Consider the following 21,216-nt stretch of genomic DNA (forward strand, 5'->3'; position numbering starts at 1 on the left):
TGGGGTTTTTTTTAGAATTATCATTATTATTATAATTAAAAATGTACACTGATATGTGTAACAGCCTTTTACTTTGGCTTCCTTGTTTGAAACAAAGGTCTTCAGCTCTCATTTCAAGTAAGGTGCAGCAACATGGTGACCATGGAAAAAAAAAAGGTGCCCAAACTCTGTCGTCCGCTGGCTCGGAGTTGCCTGCAGCCAGCTGCCGCATTTCACAGTGTCTGGAAAGCAGTTTGACACTCAGACGAGTCGACAGTCTGACGCTGGCTGATTGGCTGTGAGTGTCACCAAACTAATGGCTGCCATGAGTCACTGAGTTGGTGACAGTGTTGTTTAACCACTGGTTACAGAGCCCCGTCTTGACGAATTCTTCCAAATTAAATACTGTCCCCTGGTATTTACAGAAGAGGAAAAGCTATAAACCCCAAACACCTACAAACTTACAGATGGAGCCATTGTAGAATTCCCATTTTCACTGTACATGTTTGACCCACACCCCCCCAAAAGAGAAATATTTGGGAAAAGTCAGTTGCATTGTTTGTTGTGCGACGATAAAGACGGACTTGTTGGCAGGACCAACGCTGAAGAAGTGCATGATGAGGACTCTTACTACAATGGCTGCCACTGTAAATGTGTGATTTGTATAATAGCTTAGTATTTTCACCAGATGAAAGAAGTGTTCCTTCTTCTATGTAAAACTACAGCAATTACCATCAATAGTGAATACCAATAACATTATAGTCTTAATAAAAAAAAAAACTACATTAACAGAGGAAAACTAATAATAATGTGACTTCCTCTGTAGAAATAAAATGAATCCAATCCAAAATTGTAAGCCAAGAGTGCCTAGTGCAGTCACTAATGTACTGTAAACTGGTCTAGGACAGAGAAAGATAGATAGAGATAGATATAGATAGACTGATTAGCTACTACTGTACAGTACGCCACAGACAATACACTCAAGGGTTCAACCTCCACACTTCAAATCCTTTCAGATACCTCTCTCTTTGTGCAGGACCAGGTTTCCCCAACACAGTCTCAGTGCTAGTTTTCTCTTTGACCCATAGTTTATGACTATGGGAGATGGGGACATGTGTGCTAAGGTGCATTTAAAGAACCAGGAAGCTGGTTGGATAAGGGTCATCAGCTGTCATAGCTGTGTCAGTTACACATTTATCTGATTTTTCAGCATGCTTGTGATGTCCAATCTGGCTGCAGTTTTGGATCTTTGCGAGTTAGTTTTGTTAGACTTGGACAGAAAGACGTTAATCTACGGGATCTTAAATGTGTGGGACACATTTTAAAAATGGGGTTGGTCATTTCCTCATTAGCAATGTTGCCTAGTGCAGCTGAAAAAAACGTCAAAATGCCTTTTCAGAATTTCTGACTACTGAAGGGGGACATTCATTTAAATCTGTCGATCTCTTATCTCAAACTTATTTTTTAGTTAATAATCCTGCAGCTGTAGTGCCTCCATCGTCTACCTCAGCTGGGCCTCCATAGAGCACAGAGGAACAGAATAAGTCAAACTCTATGGCACATGCCTTCAGATTAGTGCATTAATTCACTATATCACAAGCAAAGAGCTGTAATATCATCGAGAACAGCCAAAAAAAATAGCTTTTGGTGATCTGTGATCAATGGAGGAAACCTTTGTCATACTGTGGCTACAAAACGCTGTTTGATTCCAAGACTCAATCACCACTTTCTTCTTTTTTTTTTTTTTTTAGAACAATGGCTGGTGTTGTGCCAAAGCAGCTGGTGGAACAGAACTCGACCAGCGTCTGATCAGAGGCTGGTGCTGTTGAGCCACTCTGCTGTTAAACGAGACAATAGTGGGACGTGTAGTCACATGAATATTACAAATAGGAGAAAACAACTCGTGAGTCATTCAGAAATAGATTTGAAATGTGACTGCTACCCTCTTAAGAAAACCACCAAGCAAAAACTACTTCCAAAGTATTCTTAAAAGATTTGAAACGGGAACATTTTTCTTCCTTAAAACCCTTATCAGTCCACCAGACAGACAGATAGACAGATAGACAGAACGCTAGCTAGCTTCAGAAGCATTTTAGAGGACAGGAGAGGGGAGGAGAGCGATCTCATGGAGAGCCTCCACCTCATTCCTTTACATCATGGTTTCTACGATGGTGTGGGTGGGAGCCTTCATCAGCAGGCCCTTGTTCCCATTGGGGTCCAGCGGGTAGGAGAGTTCCTTGAGGCCACGGTGGTCTGCGGGACGGGAGCTGGCCCCACCGCGAACCGGGGCGGCCACCGCCTTAATCCTCTGAAATAAGGAAGGAAGGGAGGAAGGAAGGAAGGAAGGAAGGGTGATTAGAGAAGTGTGAGAGAAAGAGAACGCTTCAAACATTTGGTTTAATGTCTACAAGCAAAACTAAGCTATCTGACGGCTTCGTAGCTTCATAACAGCTGCTCCACCCACCTCAATGAGCGGCCCATCAGATCGGATGATCTTGATGACAACAACCATGGGGATGCAGATCATGGAGGCCAAGGCCAGAGTCCAACCTATTCCGATGGCCCAGTCAGGATACTCGTAGACCTTGTTGTACGTCAATGGCTTGTATTTGACCAAGGAGAAGATAAAGCAGCCCTGGAGAGGAAGAGGAACAGATGTTTGAAGACCTCGCCCTCAGGTCAGCATGTGCAGAATGAAGTTAACTGATCATGGTTTACTGTTCATTAGAAAGAAAAGCAGGCTCTTACCATGCACAGTAAAGGAGTGATAACAGTCCAGCTCCATTTCATCCAAGGATTTGGTCTGTAGCCCATCATGTCCTCAAGCGCATCATAGAAATTATCAACGCCTGTGAAGACATTCAAACACCTTCTGATTATTTTTGCAAGTGAAAAGTAAGAGAATGAACAAAGACTAATGATTTAAAGGCAATTAATAGGCAACGCAACAGTGTGTGTGTGTGTGTGTGTGTGTGTGTGTGTGTGTGTGTGTGTCCCAGACATAGGGGAAATTCAAAGTGCTTTACATGTGAAAAAACACACAAAAAGTAAGAGACAGGACAGTTTTAGTGCACTTACAAAGCCCTAAATACAAGTGATGATTTTCAGCTGCTACAACTTAAAGTCAAGTCTTCAGCAGATTCAGTGCATAAAGTCTCAGCAATGGCTCTGGACTGTATTCGCCTCAACAAAAGACGTAAGACTTTGTTATGAAAGTTACTTTCTTTTGCAGGTTCACATTAACCAGCATTCCAAGTTTCATGAAAACTACTATAATGGAAAAATGTTTATGATTTCAGATGCACATTTGCATAAACAGTATTTGTTCTGACAAGCTTTGCTTTGATGCCATCTATTCCAAAGTATAATTACATTCAGCGCATGAAGACATTACAAGACAACTCGTTAAAAGCATTCATTTTCTACATCCAACTGGTTCACAGTGTTTTGTTATTTCTGAAACATGGTACTCACCATAAACCCAGGCAACAGCTATACATTCAAAGAATGCCACCCACAGAAGGCACACACCGCTAGCTGCATAGTAATCAAACAGCTGGAAAACATACATGCCACCCTGCAGAGAGACGGAAAAACAAAAACATCAGCTTTTTCCCACGTACATGCGAGGCAATATTATCTACCAAAGACTGTAAATTATACATGTAATTCTTGAAAGATCGTGAATTAATCATTACAATCATGAAAAGACGGAGCGAGGAGACAGAGACACTGAAAATGACTAAATGTGAGAAGCAGACGTGTCCACACGTGAGAGCGCTGCTGCGTCCACGCCTGTCCGCGCTCACGTGTGTGTGTCCACCGTGAAAACTGTTTTAACAATCATGGGAATCCTAAAGTTGAACCAGGCCACGGCAGCCATAAAAAGATGTTGTCATGGGAACGACAGCGCGAGGGAGAGAGCGAGGGAGGCGGGCGGGTGGGGCAGAAAATAGAATGACAGTGAGAAGGTTGGATGCTGTGTGAGAACAGAGAGAGGGTGGTGGTGTGAGAGGAAGGAGAGGAAGAGGAGGGACGAGCAGAGTGATGATCATCCTGAAGATGGGGGGGGGGGGGGGGGGGCTCGTTTGGTTTTTGTATCATAACAGATTTCATTTCTTATTTCCTGTTGTGAGAAAAAAGCCCTTCACTCAGGGGAAATGAGGTATTTTACATTTCGATTTGTTTGACATAAATAGAGGAACTTGGTTGGCAAGAGCCCTGGCAGTCACAGCAATGAGCAAAGTACCAAAAATATTTAGAAAAAGGGACTTATTCTAACCACGCAGTCCAATTTCAGGCCAAAGCATGTAATGGACCATAAGGCTCTTAAACGACATTAGGAAGGGCCAGAAAAAACAAAAAGGTGTCCAAAGTGGCCAATCAGAGGCAATAAGCGTTTGTGGTCTGTGCCTCATGGAAGACAGACTATGAAATCAACACTGCTGATGCTACTGGTCCAATTTTGACAAGCATTGTGGGCTTCGTCGCAGACGCTGCTTTACACCTGTATAAGAGTCTGCAAGTGTTTGGAGGACGATACGACGGGGAGGAAATGTCAACTTTTCAAGTTAAAAAAAGGTAAAAACATAGAATCAACATAAGTGATGCAAACAAAACAAAATGAGTTCAGGAAAGAGAAGAAGGGAGGAAACGTAACAGATCAGGCCTAAGAATCAAAGAGGAAGAAGAGAGGAGGAAGTGAATGAGACCACATGAATGAAAGGAGTAAGAAACAGACGGGAGACAGAAATAGGAGAGAAGGAGGCGAATGGGAAAGATTTGGAAAAGCTAAGTCAGGCCTACTGTATCTATTAATACCGGGGGAGGGAGGGGAAGTTCTCATGACTTGACAGTATAAATAGCCCCCTGTCACCTCCCCGGGGACTGACACTAATAGCTGTCTGAACGCTGTTGTTCCTGGTGTATTGAGCAGTGGGCTACAACCTGAAACAAGGCCAGCAGCCACAGTCTATGAGTACAACTATCAATAAGTGCTATGTGATATTTAAACTGGATAACTACTGTGATCCTTTTCAACCATGGAAAAGTACTAGCACTGATTTTTGAAGCTGATAATAGTTCGTTTTCTGATGTTAGCACTGGTCAGGATTTCTGGTGTTGGTCCTGTTTAGGTGTTACCTTGGTAACCATGGTGAGTCCAAGCAGGTAGCTGATGCAGCAGAGGACAGCGATGAAGATCTCTCTGCGGTAACCCTTCCTTAGGAAGGACGGATACAGATCCACCAGTGATGTGATCTGCCCTTCCACCTCCACAAACTGCAGGACACAGAGGTGTTATCAAAAAAAAAAAAAAAAAACACTGATCCAGATCCACTCACAACATCCCCCCCCTGATGTTTTATACTTAAATAAATCTCAGCTGTCTGTCATCTGATCCTCATCCTGTTAGTTTACTTTGCTAAGAATCATTTCTCATGTTATTTTACAGGATTTCTAGGTACTGAAGTCTAACTTCTGTTGCTGTTGTTTGGAACCAGCTTACTTCACTCCATTTATTCACAATCCATTACTAACACACGGGCACATGGCTGTGTTAATGACCGCACATGTAGCCTGTAGCAGAGGATTATGGGTGCACTCGAGGATGCCATGAATTCTTTTTCCTGTGCTGTTTTCTTCTGTGACACAGAGCAGGAAGTTTCTAACACTTCCAAACACCATGACTGGATGTAAACACCTTTTCACTGAATATCATCTCAGTAGGCTCAACAAGAAGAGTGGTTTATTTTATTTCACCTTCTTTACAAGTAATATTTGTTTATTGTTAGTTAATAAAACGTCTTAGCTAACCTCATGTCCTGAAATGTTTTCAAGTCCTACATGAAAATGTATCTAAAGTCTCCAAAAGCAGAATGGGAGCGATCAAGCTCCACTCCCGTGGACCATCTTCCAGACACCATCTCTACATTTAAGATCCTTGAAACTTTCTTTTTTGATAAATCTTATAGTTAGGGCTGGCTCAGGCTTGCCTTGGACCAGCCCTGAGTTATGCTGCTATAGGATTTGAGGAGGATTTGCTCACGGGCACGTCAATAACAGCTGTTCACGTCCTCCTGCAGCTCTAACACTAAATGCATTCAAGTTTGTGCTCACCTGACTGTCGAGGCCAAGCAGCAGCAGCATAATGAAGAAAAGAACTGCCCAAACTGTAGGAAAAGGCATCATGGTTACAGCCTTGGGGTAGGCAATGAATGCCAGGCCTGGACCTGCAGAGGAGGGGGTTCAGGGGTGAGAGCAAACAGAGGGGAGTGGGGGGAGGCAACATTAGTATCGTGATGAGCTCATCTGATCTGCATCCCTGTGGGAAGACAAGACCCCAAGCAATGTAGATGCAGAACCAGATATGAATGGGTGATAAAACTTAGGCTATAATACTGCGAATAGGCGCTTGCATGTGTGTGTGTGTGTGTGTGTGTGTGTGTGTGTGTGTGTGTGTGTGTGCATGTTATGTGTTTGTATAAAGGTATTGTGTATGTCTAACACACATTTTTACTTACCCGTTACTTCCTTCATCACTTATGACAACATTATTAGCTGTATGCACTTTATGACACATTTTCATACCATTTCGAATGACATTCCAAGGAAAACAGAGCAATAATTAAGAACAAGTACAGTGTAATATGTAATGTCAGTTATTGTAGCATCTCTGTGGAAGTGCATCATCAGAGAAACTGTGAAGCATGCTATATATGGAAGTGTGCACAGTGTGTAGTGGATCATAACTAGTATATGTGTAGTGTGCACTTAAAAAGACTATAGGCCACTCTCAACATTGCAGCAATTAAGCAAAATATTTAACTTGCTTAAGATATGCTTCATTCACCTTTCCAGGCAGCTGAAAGCCTTTAACAAGGAGGCCATCAACTGCTAGAAAAGGTAAATCAAATGGTTTCTTGAATAAGTATGTTAAGTATGTCAGCAGCTACGTCACTCAAGCTATTCTGCATCCCCGACAGAACTAAGCATGATCTTTTCTATGAGGAATGCAAAATGGCCATTGCAAAACAGCAGCAGATGCAAACTGGGATGTCAAATAAAAAGCAATGTTTTTTTTCTTCCTGAGGTCTAATTTGACATTGATGCTTCATTGCTGTAAAACAGAAGTCAAGAGAGAAAGAAGCAGTCGTAACAGCAAAACAGCATTGCAGCTGGTATCGAGGTACATAAATATGTTCAGTTTTTGTTGCAAATTATGACAAGGCATCCAACCAAACACCGCGTTGACTCAAAAAATAGTGCCATCTTCCATCCCCAGAGGGGGAAAACACGAGCAGAACGTTGATCAAACCAGGAGGATATTAATTCATCAAATAGGCGCCACATCAAACAGTGTGAAAAGCCATTACATGACTGTCCAAAACATAAAATACTACATTTTAAAAAAAACCTAAGTTTCCATCTTTTAGTACAGGACACATTTCACTTGAGCAACAAAAGCCAAAGCACATGTTCTTATTCCACACTGCATTCTAGGTGCATTCAGTCAACATAATCTCGAATACTAACTGTCGTGTACATCAGAATCAAGCAGTCGCAGTTAAAGCAAACTTACTTGTGATGTTCCTGAACTTTTGATAACTCCCTAGCAGGAGTATCAAAACCTACTGTATTCTGCTGCCTAGCTGACCTGCTCTATTCTTAGGTTCACAGCATGCTCCATGGTAGTCATGCCCTACTGCTCTGTCCTCTATACACTTCTATGCTTTGGTAACCTGTGGAGCATCAACCCATTCGCCAAACACAAAGTTCATATTGCACAATTCTGCAAACATTTATTCGGCACTGGATGTAAATCGGAGGCTACAGAATTGTACAATATTTGTATCGACTGGGCTGGCAGCATGGACAACATTTGAAGTTAGCCGACAATGCTAAGCTAAATTTGCTTTCAGCAAACTGGAGGATCTTGGGACAATATATGAAGCCTGGGTTTCACAAAAAACACTTGAAGTTAACAATTTCACTGTTCTGTTATAACCAAAATGACAAGTTTCAGGTTTGTGCCTCATTTGATGTCAAAGAAGATGCATTATGTCTTAAACATGTCACAGAAGCGTGTAAAATCCAGAAAAGCGGAGATTCAAACTTTCCAAACAAGCCCTAAAAGCCTTCAGATCTCTCCTGGTGTGTTAACACCTTTCTTTGAGTGTAACCTTTAAAGAATGAGTCAACAGGCAACTTTGAGATTTGAAAAACAAGCATAAATAAAATCTTTGTGAGATTGGAAAACAGGCGTGACTTCCACCTTGAACTGGGCTAACTTTGCCTCTTCACTTAAGCAAAGTTGCTTTTGCAGCCTGGTAGAATAATTTGAACTATCATAAGGTAAGACACTGTAAGAGATATACTGTAAGTCCATGGACAAGATGTCGGCATTCACAGCTTCATGAAGCTTTTCCAAATCACGTGATCACATGTGATCCTGAGTACATGTTTTAAAACTGAGATACAGTCCACCCTTACTTTGTCGAGCTTAAGGCTTTAAAAAATAAATCACACAAACGTAAAACTGGCAGTTTTAGATGCTAGAATTGAAAAAAATCAGCTTTTGTAGAAACAACAAAAATCGTGAATGCCAATATATCACTCAGATATATAGGAACCCCAACGAGCTAGGACAGCTGGCACAAGATGTTTTGTGTAACACACAGCTACTTCTGCCTTATTTTTTCGACTCTTAATATCTCTAACTCAAAAACATCCCTCTCGTAATGCTTATCCATCCAACTTGCTTTATTCAAATGCCCCAATATGCTCACATTTTCTCACATTCTGCTTTTGTCAAGGAGTGTTTGATTGCGGAAACTTCCATATTCCGATGCCGTCATGTGTAATCAATCCATTTCATAAAGTTCAATTCTAAATGGAACGTATTGGCTAATTCTCTTTTGGGTTTCGTTGCTGTTTTTCTTTGTAATCACTGTTGTTTAATTTGTTAACCAGGAAGCAGCGCCCACCATCACTGCCGCCTTTACAGGACCCTCGTACCTGACTCTGCCACATCAGCAATGTCCACCCCTTGCTCTTGTGCCATGAAGCCCAGGACGGAAAATATTGCGAAGCCAGACACAAAACTGGTACCACTGTTGAGGGCTCCCAGCAGCAAACAGTCCCTATGTCACACATATGTCATGAGGAGGATTTGTTAATGAACACACAAGGATCCCTTCACCCCCTCTCTCCCCTACAGCTAACCCCTCTCTGAAAACTGAGGCCTCACCTGTAGCAGTTGTATTTGTACTTGTTGTAGCTCCCCAAGGACGTCATGGCGCCCAAACAGATGGCATAGGAGAAGAAGATCTGGGTGCCGGCGTCAATCCATACCTGCCAAGTACGGGGACAGAAAGGCTGAGGCTTGCTGATGAAGGACGGGGAGCAATGTGTAGAGAAGCTAGGGCAGGAATTAAAGCTGTGACTAACACTATTACACACTCGGTGAGTCAGGGTCTGCATAAGTCTAGCGGATGATAGCAGAGATATGCTTGTGAAAGTGTGGCTTGGAAACCACCATGGATAGATTATCTTGATCCTGATGTGCCAATTGTACAAATGCTAGCTGTAGCAACATAGATGTTTTCCACTCCACACAGGTGCGCTGCATTGTACAATTAAGCAGTTACCACCCAATCACACTCAGTGGCCTCTCAAACTAGCCTGATTTGTTGTATTCTTGGATTATATGCTGCAAAGATGCCACTGTTTTTAATTTCAGATGCTTTTGATGCAGCCAGACAGATGTTCATTCAACAGGATAGCATGCATGGATGCTAGAGAGTGATGATAACAAGAGCCTGACGATGGGTTTTCCCACTCAGACAGCACAGGGACCTACCTCTGGGTCCTTCAGGCGAGTGAGGTCAGGGTACAGGTAGAACTTGATGCCCTGGCTAGCACCTGGCAGTGTAACACCACGAATCAACAGCACAATGAGCATGATGAATGGGAACGTGGCTGTGATGTAGACAACCTGAGGAAGATCAGACCACAGAAAAGCAAGGTCACACACAGAAACACTGCAGTTTAATTAGCTGCTGAAGCTTGAGTTTCAGAAATGGTCTGCCTTGGCAATGACATGGATGTTAACTTGCTTTCTGGGCTGCTGGCTAATATCTTTGGTGTCATCACTGGGAAATATGTTTGATAAATGTGTGACCTCTGGAAATCATTTTTGGGATTATGACAAGAACAGACCACAGGATGTCCCTTAAATCAACAGCAGTGTATCAGTATCTGTTATTTGGAAAGCGGTGATCACACTTGGCCTTGTAGGAGTGACTTTATTGCCAGAGTAACAACTCTGAGCAACCAGAGAGCATAAATCAGGCCAGACCAATCAATAAAGAGTGTTGAGGCTATAAAAAGAGCAGTCTGGGATTGATTGAGCTGTCTCTGGTCTCGGGGCAAGTTGTTGTTGTTGTCGTTGTTGTTGTTGTTGTTGCTGCAGCAGCAAATTGAACATGGTCGGAAATGTTTGCCTTTCTGCATTCATCCAAGGCTAAATCCATCTGGCAATACCGTACAAAAAGTTAGCAGCGCAGAAATCCCCCTTCATAGCTTATTTTCTTGAATGTTAAGCTTTTAAACAGACACATATGCATACTGTAATTCAGAGTTGTAATCACATCATCAAATCATTTCTTTCAAATTTAATTGTGTTTAGATGTGTGAGTTATCCAATACCAATTTATCACAGATAAAGCCATCACATAAAACTAAAACAATCTCATCAAGTATTTTCTTTAAACTCTAAAACATAATGTATCCTTATTAGCCACACATTATAGTAGGGCTCTACTTAATGGAACACCTGCTAATAGCTCAGCCAAGCTAGTTAGCCTAGCTTACTTTCCAGCTTCAGATGTGGCATCAGCCATGTTGGTTAGCTAATTAACCTGCTAGCTAGTTAGCCTTCTAATATTCAAATAACATGAATTTTAGCCGTAATGGTGAAAGGAGCAATGTACATTTTTATTTTTATTCACAAATTTCCTCTTTGTGATCCCAGTCTTCCCATTAGCCAACCAGTTTATCAAAAATACTGCTAACATTACAGAAATTAAGATGTGCCAAGCAACATGTTTGAAACATGTTGGGACAGGAGCAACTTAAGACTGGGAAAGGTGTGGAATGATCCAAAAACACTTGTTTGGAACATTCCACAGGTAAACAGGTTCATTGGTAACAGGTGATAGTATCATGATTGGGTATGAAAGGGGCATCCTGGAAAGGCTCAGTCGTTCACAAGCCAGGATGGAACGAGGTTCACCACTTTGTGAACACATGATTACATAAAAGATATTACTACATGGACTCAGGAACACTTTGTACAACTGTTGTCTGTAAACTCAATTCTCTTGCGAATGATTGCCATCTGTTTTTATTTGTGTTTTACTCTGCATCCCAATGTTTTTTGGAATCGAGGTTGTGAAATTGTGCAGATTTTTTTTGTGTTTGTCTTTCACTTATTTTCATGTATGGGCTGAAAGGTGATTATCCCACTTGTGTTTTGTTAAACATCAGAGATTTAAACCCACAAAATTGCAAACACATGCATTTGCCTCTTCCTCAGCCCATCCAGGCCTTCAGGAAAACTTTTCCTGCACTCAGTTTGAACATAGCCTCTATTGTTCTCTTAGTCAGACCGCAACGAAAAAAATCATATGACCGTCACCCTGTCGGGGTTTCTGGCAGTCACGATGACAAAGCAATGATAAAAGTGGTCAAGTTAGTTAATGCATTTTTTTTTTTTTTCAGTTCAGCAAGTTCAACAGTGCAAAACACAACTGTTAATACACAGCAATAAACACAGGACAGCTTTGGATGACAGAAACATATTCACCTTGCCAGTAGACTTGACTCCCTTCCAGATGCAGAAGAAGCAGATGACCCAGACGAGCAGCAAACACAGAGCCAGGTCCCATTTAACAGGACCAATGTCTTCTATTCCATTGCTGATGCCCAGCACATTATGTCTGCAACATCAAAGGAAAGCTCTGTAAGTGTGTGTGTTCATCTGTCACAGCGCCTCATGACAAGGTGACAAAAAGCCACAGATGATTTCATTGACATCAAGCCAGTCACTGTTATTTGCGTGTCCTGACCAGGCTGTCTTTGGCGGGGGTCACCAACCGCACCAAATGTTCAATATTTAAGAATATTAAAGCTTATGAGTGCAGCTTTTGCTATTTGCCGGTTTCCACATGAATCCAGGTCTCTTTACAGTCTCTCTTACTGCCAGCCAGTCAAATCAAAGTGAAACAAAGCCTCTGTATTTCTCTACAAAGTGATCAGTTACCATCTGAATTACACATTTACCAAATGTGTAATGCCTGAACTTTCACATGAAAATTGTGTGGTTATACAAGTGAGCAGGTATGTGTGTTCTTATGTAACTCACTCCCAAAACTCGGTGACGGGGGAGGTGAAGTTGAGGGTGGAGGCGTTGGCGGTCAGCCAAAGGGATTTGTTCTTGCGGTAGGTGTCCTCGATGCAGCGATCGGTGTTCCAGGGCTGATTGCATTTGGCCCAGGGCAGATCTGTCTGAAAACACTACAATGCAAAAAAAAAAAAAAAAGAGCAAGAGTTACATATTTGTATTGGAACATGCTTGCTTCTGATTGGCTGACAGGTGTCATTCAATAATGAGAATTGAGAATTTAAACACAGCTTCTCTTTTTGTCCATGCTGGGCGGTCATGGCATGAGTTTCTGATACACTGAAAGGTGTCCTGATAAAGAAAATAACACATCTGAAACTCTGCACCCCCAAATCATACATCGTACTCTGTCTACACTGAGCTGGGTGGTTTAGTCTCCCTTGGGAATTCCACACCTTCTACACTGTTTTTCCATAAATGTTAGCCTGTCAAAGCTCAAAAAGCCCCCGCTAGTGGTTAAAAGGCACCATCAAAGGGATTTGAAGGGTACTGGATCACCCTTAATCCAGTGTTCAAAGACATCAATGAGGCTGTGCGACAGATGACAGACAATTACTTTTGTTAGTATGGGATGTTAATGAATGCTTCTTACAACTAAGCTCCTCACCAGGCTGGTTTGTGCTTTTATTTTCTAAACTGTAAAGGCACTGCAGTTGCTTCGTAACCTGATACTGATTCCACATGAATCCGAGGAGAAACGGGTCATTCAGTGACAGAGTCATGTTGATGGTTTGGGGGTTTTGAGGTCATGCTATCATCTAAATCATCATAGATTGTATTAACTGCAACAACAGGCAAAATGTGAAGCTAATGTTTTTGATTGAGGAGAGCTTGCACAAGAGCAATATGTTCCTTAAAAGTGCAGGAATAATCATGCTGTCTTAGCAAAGTCTTAATGATTCCTTTTTGAACGAACTTTGGCTCACATTGTGATTATGTACTGGTGGGAAATTACGACTTACTTTCTATTATCTATTCACTTGGCTGACCCTGATACTCCATTTTACAGGGCAACCTTGAATTTCTACAACACTGACATTCCTGGTAGGAAGAATCAGAAGTTACCCTGCTCTGATAAAATCCTGAAGTACCTCTGCAATGCAAGTCTTTTATGAAGGGAGAGACAAAGAAATAAAAGAGAATATCCTTTTTTATTGCCATTAGGGTTTCTTTTTTCCAAACCTACCTGGAACAGGTAGTAGACGCCCCAGGCAAGGATGACGATGTAGTAGATATTCAGCAGGGACACGATCACAATGGAGGCGTAACCAATACCTGGAGAGAGGAGACAGGTCAAGGTGATGATACACAAAGACATCAGCAGTCCAAGGAGACAGCCAGGGGCGACTGACGGTCACAGTGTGATCAAAGTCTCCGGTGACAGCTCACTTTCTGGCAGCAGCAGAGGAAAGTAAAATAGCCTAAAGTCTTTAAAATAATAGATACCGTTTTTATCTAAAAGGAAAACATCATGTTCGGGTTGGAAAATAGGGCCTAAGAGCAGACACTGGCACTTCCCTTTTTCCCATGTGACTGAAAAACACTGTTAACTTCCTCCAAAACACCCACACTTTTCACCATATTAGTCCATGCAGTGTGTCCACATTTCGTGCAAGAGGAGGGTTTCTGGTGCTGGATTTTGATTGGCCAGAAAACAGGATGTAAAAGCAGTTGGTTCATGATGAAACATTCATGTGACATTTCACAAAATGAGAACAGACACAGATAATGTCTGGTGGATGAACGTTATGTGCCGATTGTCTCTGTTCACCATGAATTCCATGTGAAATTAATAGGATAAGGGTTAGATTTTAGCCTTGGGGTTCGACTCAGAGCCACGTTTGTTCAAACCCACAGAACTTTATTTAATATTCTGGAAAAGTTTCTAAAGATAAATACTGCAGGCTAAATTACAAGGAGAGGTGTATGAAATGATGTAAAACACACTCAGAATACTTTCATCTGATGCAATGGTGGAGACATACAGAGAGGTTTAAGAAATGGAGACAGAAAACTCTCAATAAATTAAAAAGTCTCTCCTTCGATTGAGAACTGAACCTCAGTAAGAGATAAATCCAGCCGACCACATCCTGACTCTGCACAGCTGTCTTGCAGTCTTGAAGATACTATTTCCTGTTTTGGGGATGTCTCGATTTTCTTTTATGTTGAGGAAACACTGTGTTCATTGTTTGCACTGAAAAAAAAAACTGTGCTTGATTCAAAGTATTCAACGTAACCAAGCTGTGAATACAAATTCCTGCTTCTTCAGTCACAGCAGTTGGCCTTCAGAGGAGTGAGCAGTGCCCGTGTTGATATTTAACATTAATCATGTTTTAGTTCGTCTAACCTTCAGCGGTGTCGCCCTGCACTTAAACTTTGTTTGACATGTTAAGGAGACTGATGAGTCGGCTATAGTTGTGTTGATACTGATCTGGAGACAGAGCGGGCGGTAAACTGTGGCTGTCTGTGTGTGTTGTGGGGACATAAATCTGTTTACACATTCACATTGTGGGGACTCGCCTTTCCTAGGGGACAAAACACAAGTTCCCATAACATAAACCATTACATTTTAAGGGGAAGACTTGGGTAAAGGCGAGGGTAAGGATTAAGTTTGGATCAGTTTAGGGTTATGGTGAGGATGAGTCAATGTAATGTCCTCTGAACTGATGGAAACACGACTGTGTGTTTGTGGACTTGTGTTTCTACTACACAAGGATACAAAGATAAGAAAATCCCCCAAAATGGGAACAGGTGTAGGAGTTGGGATTTGGGTCAGGACTTGGACGTGGATTAGGTTTGTGGTCGCTCAAGGACCTCACAAGTATATTAGTACGACTTGTGTGTGTACTATGAGTTAGCACACACAGCCAACAGAGGCCACTCATCCAAATTAATGTCCTTCAACGTCATTGGCCATCTGTGTGTGTGTGTTTGTGTGTAAGAGTGTGTGTGTTGGTCTTGTGAACAGTGAATTGGAGAGTGTGCCTTCGTGTGTGTGTGTGTGTGTACGAATGTGGGAACATTTCACCACCGCATCATGTCCTTTTAATCACTCTGCTAATTAGCAGCTACCGCACATCTTCACATCTCTAAACACACACACACACACACACACACACACACACACACTTGCACCGATCACATGGGACAGTGCTGATCAAACAAACAGATGCGTCCTCCTCCATGATGTCATGTTTCTTGTGCTCGTCCGCTGACCTCGGCTGACCTCGCTCTGTCTGTTTACATTAACAGCTGATGCTTTAAGCACACAGCTACAGTAAAAATGTATTTTTCATGGCAAACGTGGCAAATCCTCAAGAAATCATGTGCAGAAATAAAGTCTCTCTGGAGGATTGAGGATAAAGAAGGAACTGTCTGTTTAGCGTCAAGGTGATACGGCTCGCTGCTATTAGCCTTTTAAATGACATTTCATGTCTGCTAATCAGTCATTCACCTCTGAAATATTTGCTTGATCACATCTAACAAACATGATTAAGCGAAGACACACACTACGACCGTTGAGCTGATTCTAAATGTGCTTTGGGCGTTGACGACTGATGCTGTCAAGCTGGAGTCTGCTTCGGTAAATTCACACAGCGTGTGGTATTAAAATGACTGAACTTGTCTGAATATAAGACAAACTTTGCTCTAGAGATTGTTTTAAAAAGCGTGGGCTGTGTTCTGATTCAGGGCTCGACTCTTCACAGCGGCAGATGTTCTTTTTGAATTGACGTTTCAGTCTGGACTCGGGGCTGCTCACGTCATTTGTGCTAATGGGGGAAATAATTATAAAAACTTGCAAAAACTGCAAGCAAATGGTAAACCGAGAGTAGCAATTATTCTATAATCCACTTCATCTGGTTTTAACAGAGAGCTGCTGCTCTCCATGCACCATTTCTTCCCCACTCTTCTGTGTGGACTGCAGTCAGAAGTCGAGCGGCAAACAGTTTTTGACGAAGTCTGTTTCTGTTGTTGAGTTGAGTTTGGCAACTGCAGAGCAACATGGCTCCAATAATAGTTGACTTATTCCTATATTTTGGGAAGCAGTGGAGAATTTTGGTGTCGAGTGTTTGTAGGCTTCAATAATCTTAAAGTTTGTTCCAAGCTTTAGGAGATCATAAATCACATGTTGGCTGATGATTAGACTTTTGTTTTCATTGTGTTCGTGCTGGTTTAAGCTGCGTTTGCCGCTCTCAGTTTGGGTTAGGAGTTATTTCACCCGAAGCAATCAGCAGTGACGGATGGACACGATCCATCCTGTTTATATCATTTTCAGGCAGCTGATGGGAGCAGTGAGCTTTGCATTTTTCACGCCAGTCAAAGAAATGTTTTCATTTCTCGAGGTCGACTGGAACAGACGGACACAGATGTGACCGACTCGGTCTCAATCAGAGATGTGGGCAGCGATTCAGATGCATGTGAACAGACCAATCACATGCTCTCTCATTTCTGCTCAGATCCATTGTGCTACGTTAGCACGACAAAGCACATATTTACATTTCCAAACCATGTTTACTCAAAGGTTTTAACAGCGTCAATAAGGTACAGCCGGAGCTCTTTTTTCTGCTTCCTTTATCCACCTTTTTCAATCCATTTTTCATTCTTTCCTTCTCATTTCCTCCATCCTGCCCCTCCCTCTCTTCTCCCTCTGTGTTGCCTTCCCTCGCTTCTATCGCCATCTTTGCCTCCTTTCCTTTCTCCCCCCCTTTCCTCTCCCTCTTCTACTCCTCGCTGTCTCCTCTTTTCCTTTCACCTTCTCTCTCGCCGCCTTTTCTCTCATTTTTTTTTATCAATCCATCTCTCAGCTCCTCAGATCTTGCTGCTCTGCTTCTTGTCTCTCCCTCCCTCGGTCTCTCTGATGTGTTGCTGTTGCCGTAGCAACATGTGATTTGGGACACTCTGTACACCGTCTGGATGTGTGTGTGTGTGTGTGTGTGTGTGTGTGTGTGTGTGTGTGTGTGTGTGTGTGTGTGCGTGCGTGCGTGTGAGACGACGGGGGTGGGGGGTATAATGTGTCTAAAACAAAGAAGGAATATGTTCATGTGAAAGTGAGAATAGCAGCACAAGTAAATAATTAAATGAAGATGGCAAACGGTTAACGATACAATTACTCAGCTGAATTTATGAAGGGGAGGTGGAATCAGAGAGGTTCACGTGTTTGCGCGAGACGAATCGTCAGTATGAATATCCAGAGGAGAAAAGAGAAAAAAATACCACTCGGAGCAGAATAAAAAGCGATGAATACATTAACCTTATTCAGCTGGTGTCGAACAGGAGGAGAGGGGGAGGTGGGAAATGGAGAAAGAGAAGTGGAGAGGCTTAGGAGGTGAGGAAAGGAAATATGATGAAGGAAAGGAGGAGATGAGCTGAGGAAAGATGAGTAAGGATCAGCAAAAAAAAAAAAACAAACCCAAAAACGTCTCCGTCTAAAACCAAAAGTGAAATCAGGGAAGACGTCCAAGAACTCGTAACGTGCTTTCTTGGAAGAGAGGAGGTTTTCACGGGAGAGGAGGTGAGCGCTGGAGACGGTTAAGGCAGAATAGAGGCCTCAGTGTGTCGGTGTACCAGCACAGGCCTGGTTGCCTGGTAACGGTTGCGGGGTAAAGTCTCAGCCGTCTGATTGGAGGAGAGTGGCGTGACTCAGCCTTATGCTGCACAGCCATTCCACTGTGAAAAGCAACAGAGGTCTGGAAAAATTTAAACCCAGTCGCTGAACAGGAAAAGGCTGCTGACACTGTTATGTGCTCGTCAGTCACGTCAGGGGGACGAGGCCGGGCGGAGTTATCAGCTGTGTTCGCTGTGTTTGCAGTGAGGTGCACACTAAAGAATAAAGCATCATAAAGCATCGTGTGACAGGACTTCACCAAGGCTTCCTGCCTTTTGTAGCTCTGTTTTTGGTCTCAACCAGCTCCTGATCTTGGTCTCCTCTCTTCAGATGTCTCCATTGTGTTCATCAGCTACATGCTAACTCTGTCTGTCTCCATGAACAGGTAGAGTCAGTGTTGCAGCCACAAACAACAATGCTGAGAGCGGTGAGAGTGGACCACAACAGCCCGACAGCTAAACGACGAGCTGAAACTCTTTAAAGCTCCATAAAGCTGAGGGCAGCTCCACATTCAGATGATAATTCTCTGTCGCTTCATTATGAGCGATGTCTTTCTAACCGCTGCACTGTTTTCACGTTACCACATTTGATTCACTGTTATTTTAAAAATGACGCTTATACCTGAGCATTGCATCTTTTATGTATTCAGTTCCTTAAATTTCCATAAATCTGTAAGATTTTTGAATATTTTGAAATAACTGCAGAATCTAGATTCAGTTTGTGGACCATGGTTTGTTCTTTTGAGTTTGAAATTCAGTCATTTCCAGTTAAATCTTATTGTGTTGACGTGGTTCTGTTTTCTTGTGAATGTAGATCACAGTCCTAAAATTAGACTGTCTCCATAGTGTAAGTGAGGGAAGCAGAGTCTTAGAACCCCCATGAGACGAGACTCACCTGGGACACTGCTGATGAGGATGAATACACTTTCCACCACCCACCTCCACATCAACCCTTTTCCTGCTCTATACAACCATCCGTGTTATGACCCAATCAGGCCAATAATTTAGCACCGAGGCTTTGGTGAGGGGCTACGTACCAGTAAAGATGGGGCAAAGCTTCTCCCAGCAGGTGATGCCACCCTCGGAGGTGAACTGACCCAGGGCGACCTCCAGGAAGAAGACTGGCAGACCTCCTCCGAACAGGAAGATGAAGTAGGGGATGAGAAAAGCACCTGGGTGGAGGGAAGGAAGGATGGAGCAACAGAGGGAAAATCAAGAATGGGGGGAAGCAGGTAAAAGAGGAATGAAAACATAATCAGCATGAAGTCAAAGCAGAAAAATGCCAAAAAAACAGATGTTTGAAAAGCAAATCTTCTACTTATGTAAATAAAAAGGTGTGATATTTCCACGCCTTACCTCCACCATTCTTATAGCAGAGGTACGGGAAACGCCAGACGTTCCCTAAACCAACAAAGCCGCCGGCCACAGACAGAACAAAGTCCAGCTTGCTGGCCCACTTCTCCCGCTGGGGGTGTTTGCCCTCTGCCTCGTCTTCAGGCCGGGTGCCAGGGCTCTTACCAGGAGATGGCTTCAGAGTGTCCTTATGGAAATCCTTCAGGCACTGGAGTTTCTCTTTTTGAGCCATTCTGCAGAAACAGGAGACACAGAAACAGTCCGGTGAAGAAGGGCTGAAATCAATCCAGCTGTGCTACGTCTGAAGCAATGGGGATGTTTAAATTGATCATTAACACCTTCCTCTGTCGCCTGAACAACGTCTTGTTTGACTTTTTCTAAGCTGCTCTTTACTGTGAGCCATCCATTACAAAGTGATTCATACTAGCGAGGTTTGAGTGTACAAGTGGCAACAGGCTTCCCTCAGTTATGTAAACTGTTTGTGCAAGCCATCACAATATCATTAACTAACCACAAGGCTAGGCTCTTGGCTTTACTGGTGAGATGCTTCTTCTTGCCACAACAAGTGGATGTCTGTATTTCTATTCATTAACAGTTTGACTGCATTATATTAGAAATCTGGTTATATTGCCATTCTCAGGGCCAACACTGGCTGTAAAACCTTACCTACAAAACCATAAATAGCAGTTTATCCTCAATTGGTGACTCTCTAGGGATGTAATTACACCTAAAGTGGTTTTTCTTCACGCCGCATTAGAAGAGCTCACTTAGTTGAATTTTTGTTTTTGGCTCATTTCTGTTTGCACTGCTCAGTCTGTTTTTTTATGCCTGCTCAGATCAAACGGTGTCAATGTGATCTGGTCAAATGAACTAAACTGGAGAAGGGACGCACAGCAGTGATACTGAATACCAGTCGAAACAGTGCACCAGACTAGAGTCAGGCTCCAATAGCTGGGTGGATTTTGGATGCAAGTCAGAGTTGGATTTTTAAAAAGAAAAAACAACCTCTTATCACAGGCTTTTTTTATTAGCAAAGTGCAAAACATGCCAAATTGTACTGTGCATAAACCCTTGATTTTATGCCATCATGTAAACCACCGCCATGGAAAGTGCTGCACAAACAAATGTTCTGATTACTTCTTCAAAATCAAGGCCTACAACACTGAAGTGGAGAGCTGAAGAGGTGTAAAGGTGAGCTAAACTTACTTTTTAATGTACCTGCTCTGAAAAAGAGCTGCAGCTATTCAAACCTTAAAATGTCCATTTAAGGGTTTAAATCAGGGATGTTCACTCTGTGTGTGTGTCAGAGATTCTAACAGGAAAAACTAAGCTCTGTCCCTTCTGTTCCTCCTCCCTCCTTTGTTCATTAAAACTATTAAATGCGACTCTGTGATTGGTCGGACGTCTAACCAAAGCTGTAACTTTCCACCTGACAATGGCCATGAGAGAGCGAGTTAGAGGGAGAGGCAGACATACTTTGTAGTCAGCAGATGTCTGTCTCTGTGGAAAATGTCATGTCTTTATCTCTTTCCATCTGTCGGTCTGCTGTGCTTTCAATTTCTCTCATTGTCTCATTTGTTCCCTGTCTGACTCTCTGCAAGATATTTACACAGGATGGGGTCGAGAGCAAGACTACATTTTAGATAAATGCCATTTGCGTTTTTCTGTTGCTGCCTACAAACAGGCATATTTTGTTTACCGTGTGTTGTTTCCAAAATAAAACATGTTCTTGACACAGAAGCTGCTTTCACCGAACACGACAAAAAGACAATGAGAGGAAAAAGAGATGAAACACATCATTGGGACTGATGCTTCTT

General features: G+C 42.5%; 1 protein-coding gene across 1 annotated transcript in view; it reads right to left on the reverse strand.

Moving 5' to 3' along the window:
* Window positions 1-551: 551 nt before the first annotated feature.
* LOC143329348 (sodium- and chloride-dependent taurine transporter-like) overlaps window positions 552-21,216 on the reverse strand; it is a 29,010-nt gene continuing 8,345 nt past the window's right edge. Inside the window, exons 2-15 of the mRNA XM_076745194.1 lie at window positions 19,403-19,632; window positions 19,084-19,218; window positions 13,629-13,717; window positions 12,404-12,555; window positions 11,846-11,978; window positions 9,839-9,973; window positions 9,227-9,330; window positions 8,995-9,119; window positions 6,097-6,209; window positions 5,122-5,259; window positions 3,454-3,556; window positions 2,728-2,828; window positions 2,444-2,614; window positions 552-2,287 (exon numbers count right to left, since the gene is read on the reverse strand). Of these exons, the coding sequence (XP_076601309.1) occupies window positions 2,129-2,287; window positions 2,444-2,614; window positions 2,728-2,828; window positions 3,454-3,556; window positions 5,122-5,259; window positions 6,097-6,209; window positions 8,995-9,119; window positions 9,227-9,330; window positions 9,839-9,973; window positions 11,846-11,978; window positions 12,404-12,555; window positions 13,629-13,717; window positions 19,084-19,218; window positions 19,403-19,631 (1,887 nt within the window). The 5' untranslated portion in view covers window position 19,632 and the 3' untranslated portion in view covers window positions 552-2,128. The remainder of the gene's footprint in view (window positions 2,288-2,443; window positions 2,615-2,727; window positions 2,829-3,453; window positions 3,557-5,121; window positions 5,260-6,096; window positions 6,210-8,994; window positions 9,120-9,226; window positions 9,331-9,838; window positions 9,974-11,845; window positions 11,979-12,403; window positions 12,556-13,628; window positions 13,718-19,083; window positions 19,219-19,402; window positions 19,633-21,216) is intronic.

This window comes from Chaetodon auriga, chromosome 2 (genome assembly GCF_051107435.1).
Source record: "Chaetodon auriga isolate fChaAug3 chromosome 2, fChaAug3.hap1, whole genome shotgun sequence".
Lineage (NCBI taxonomy): Eukaryota > Metazoa > Chordata > Actinopteri > Chaetodontiformes > Chaetodontidae > Chaetodon > Chaetodon auriga.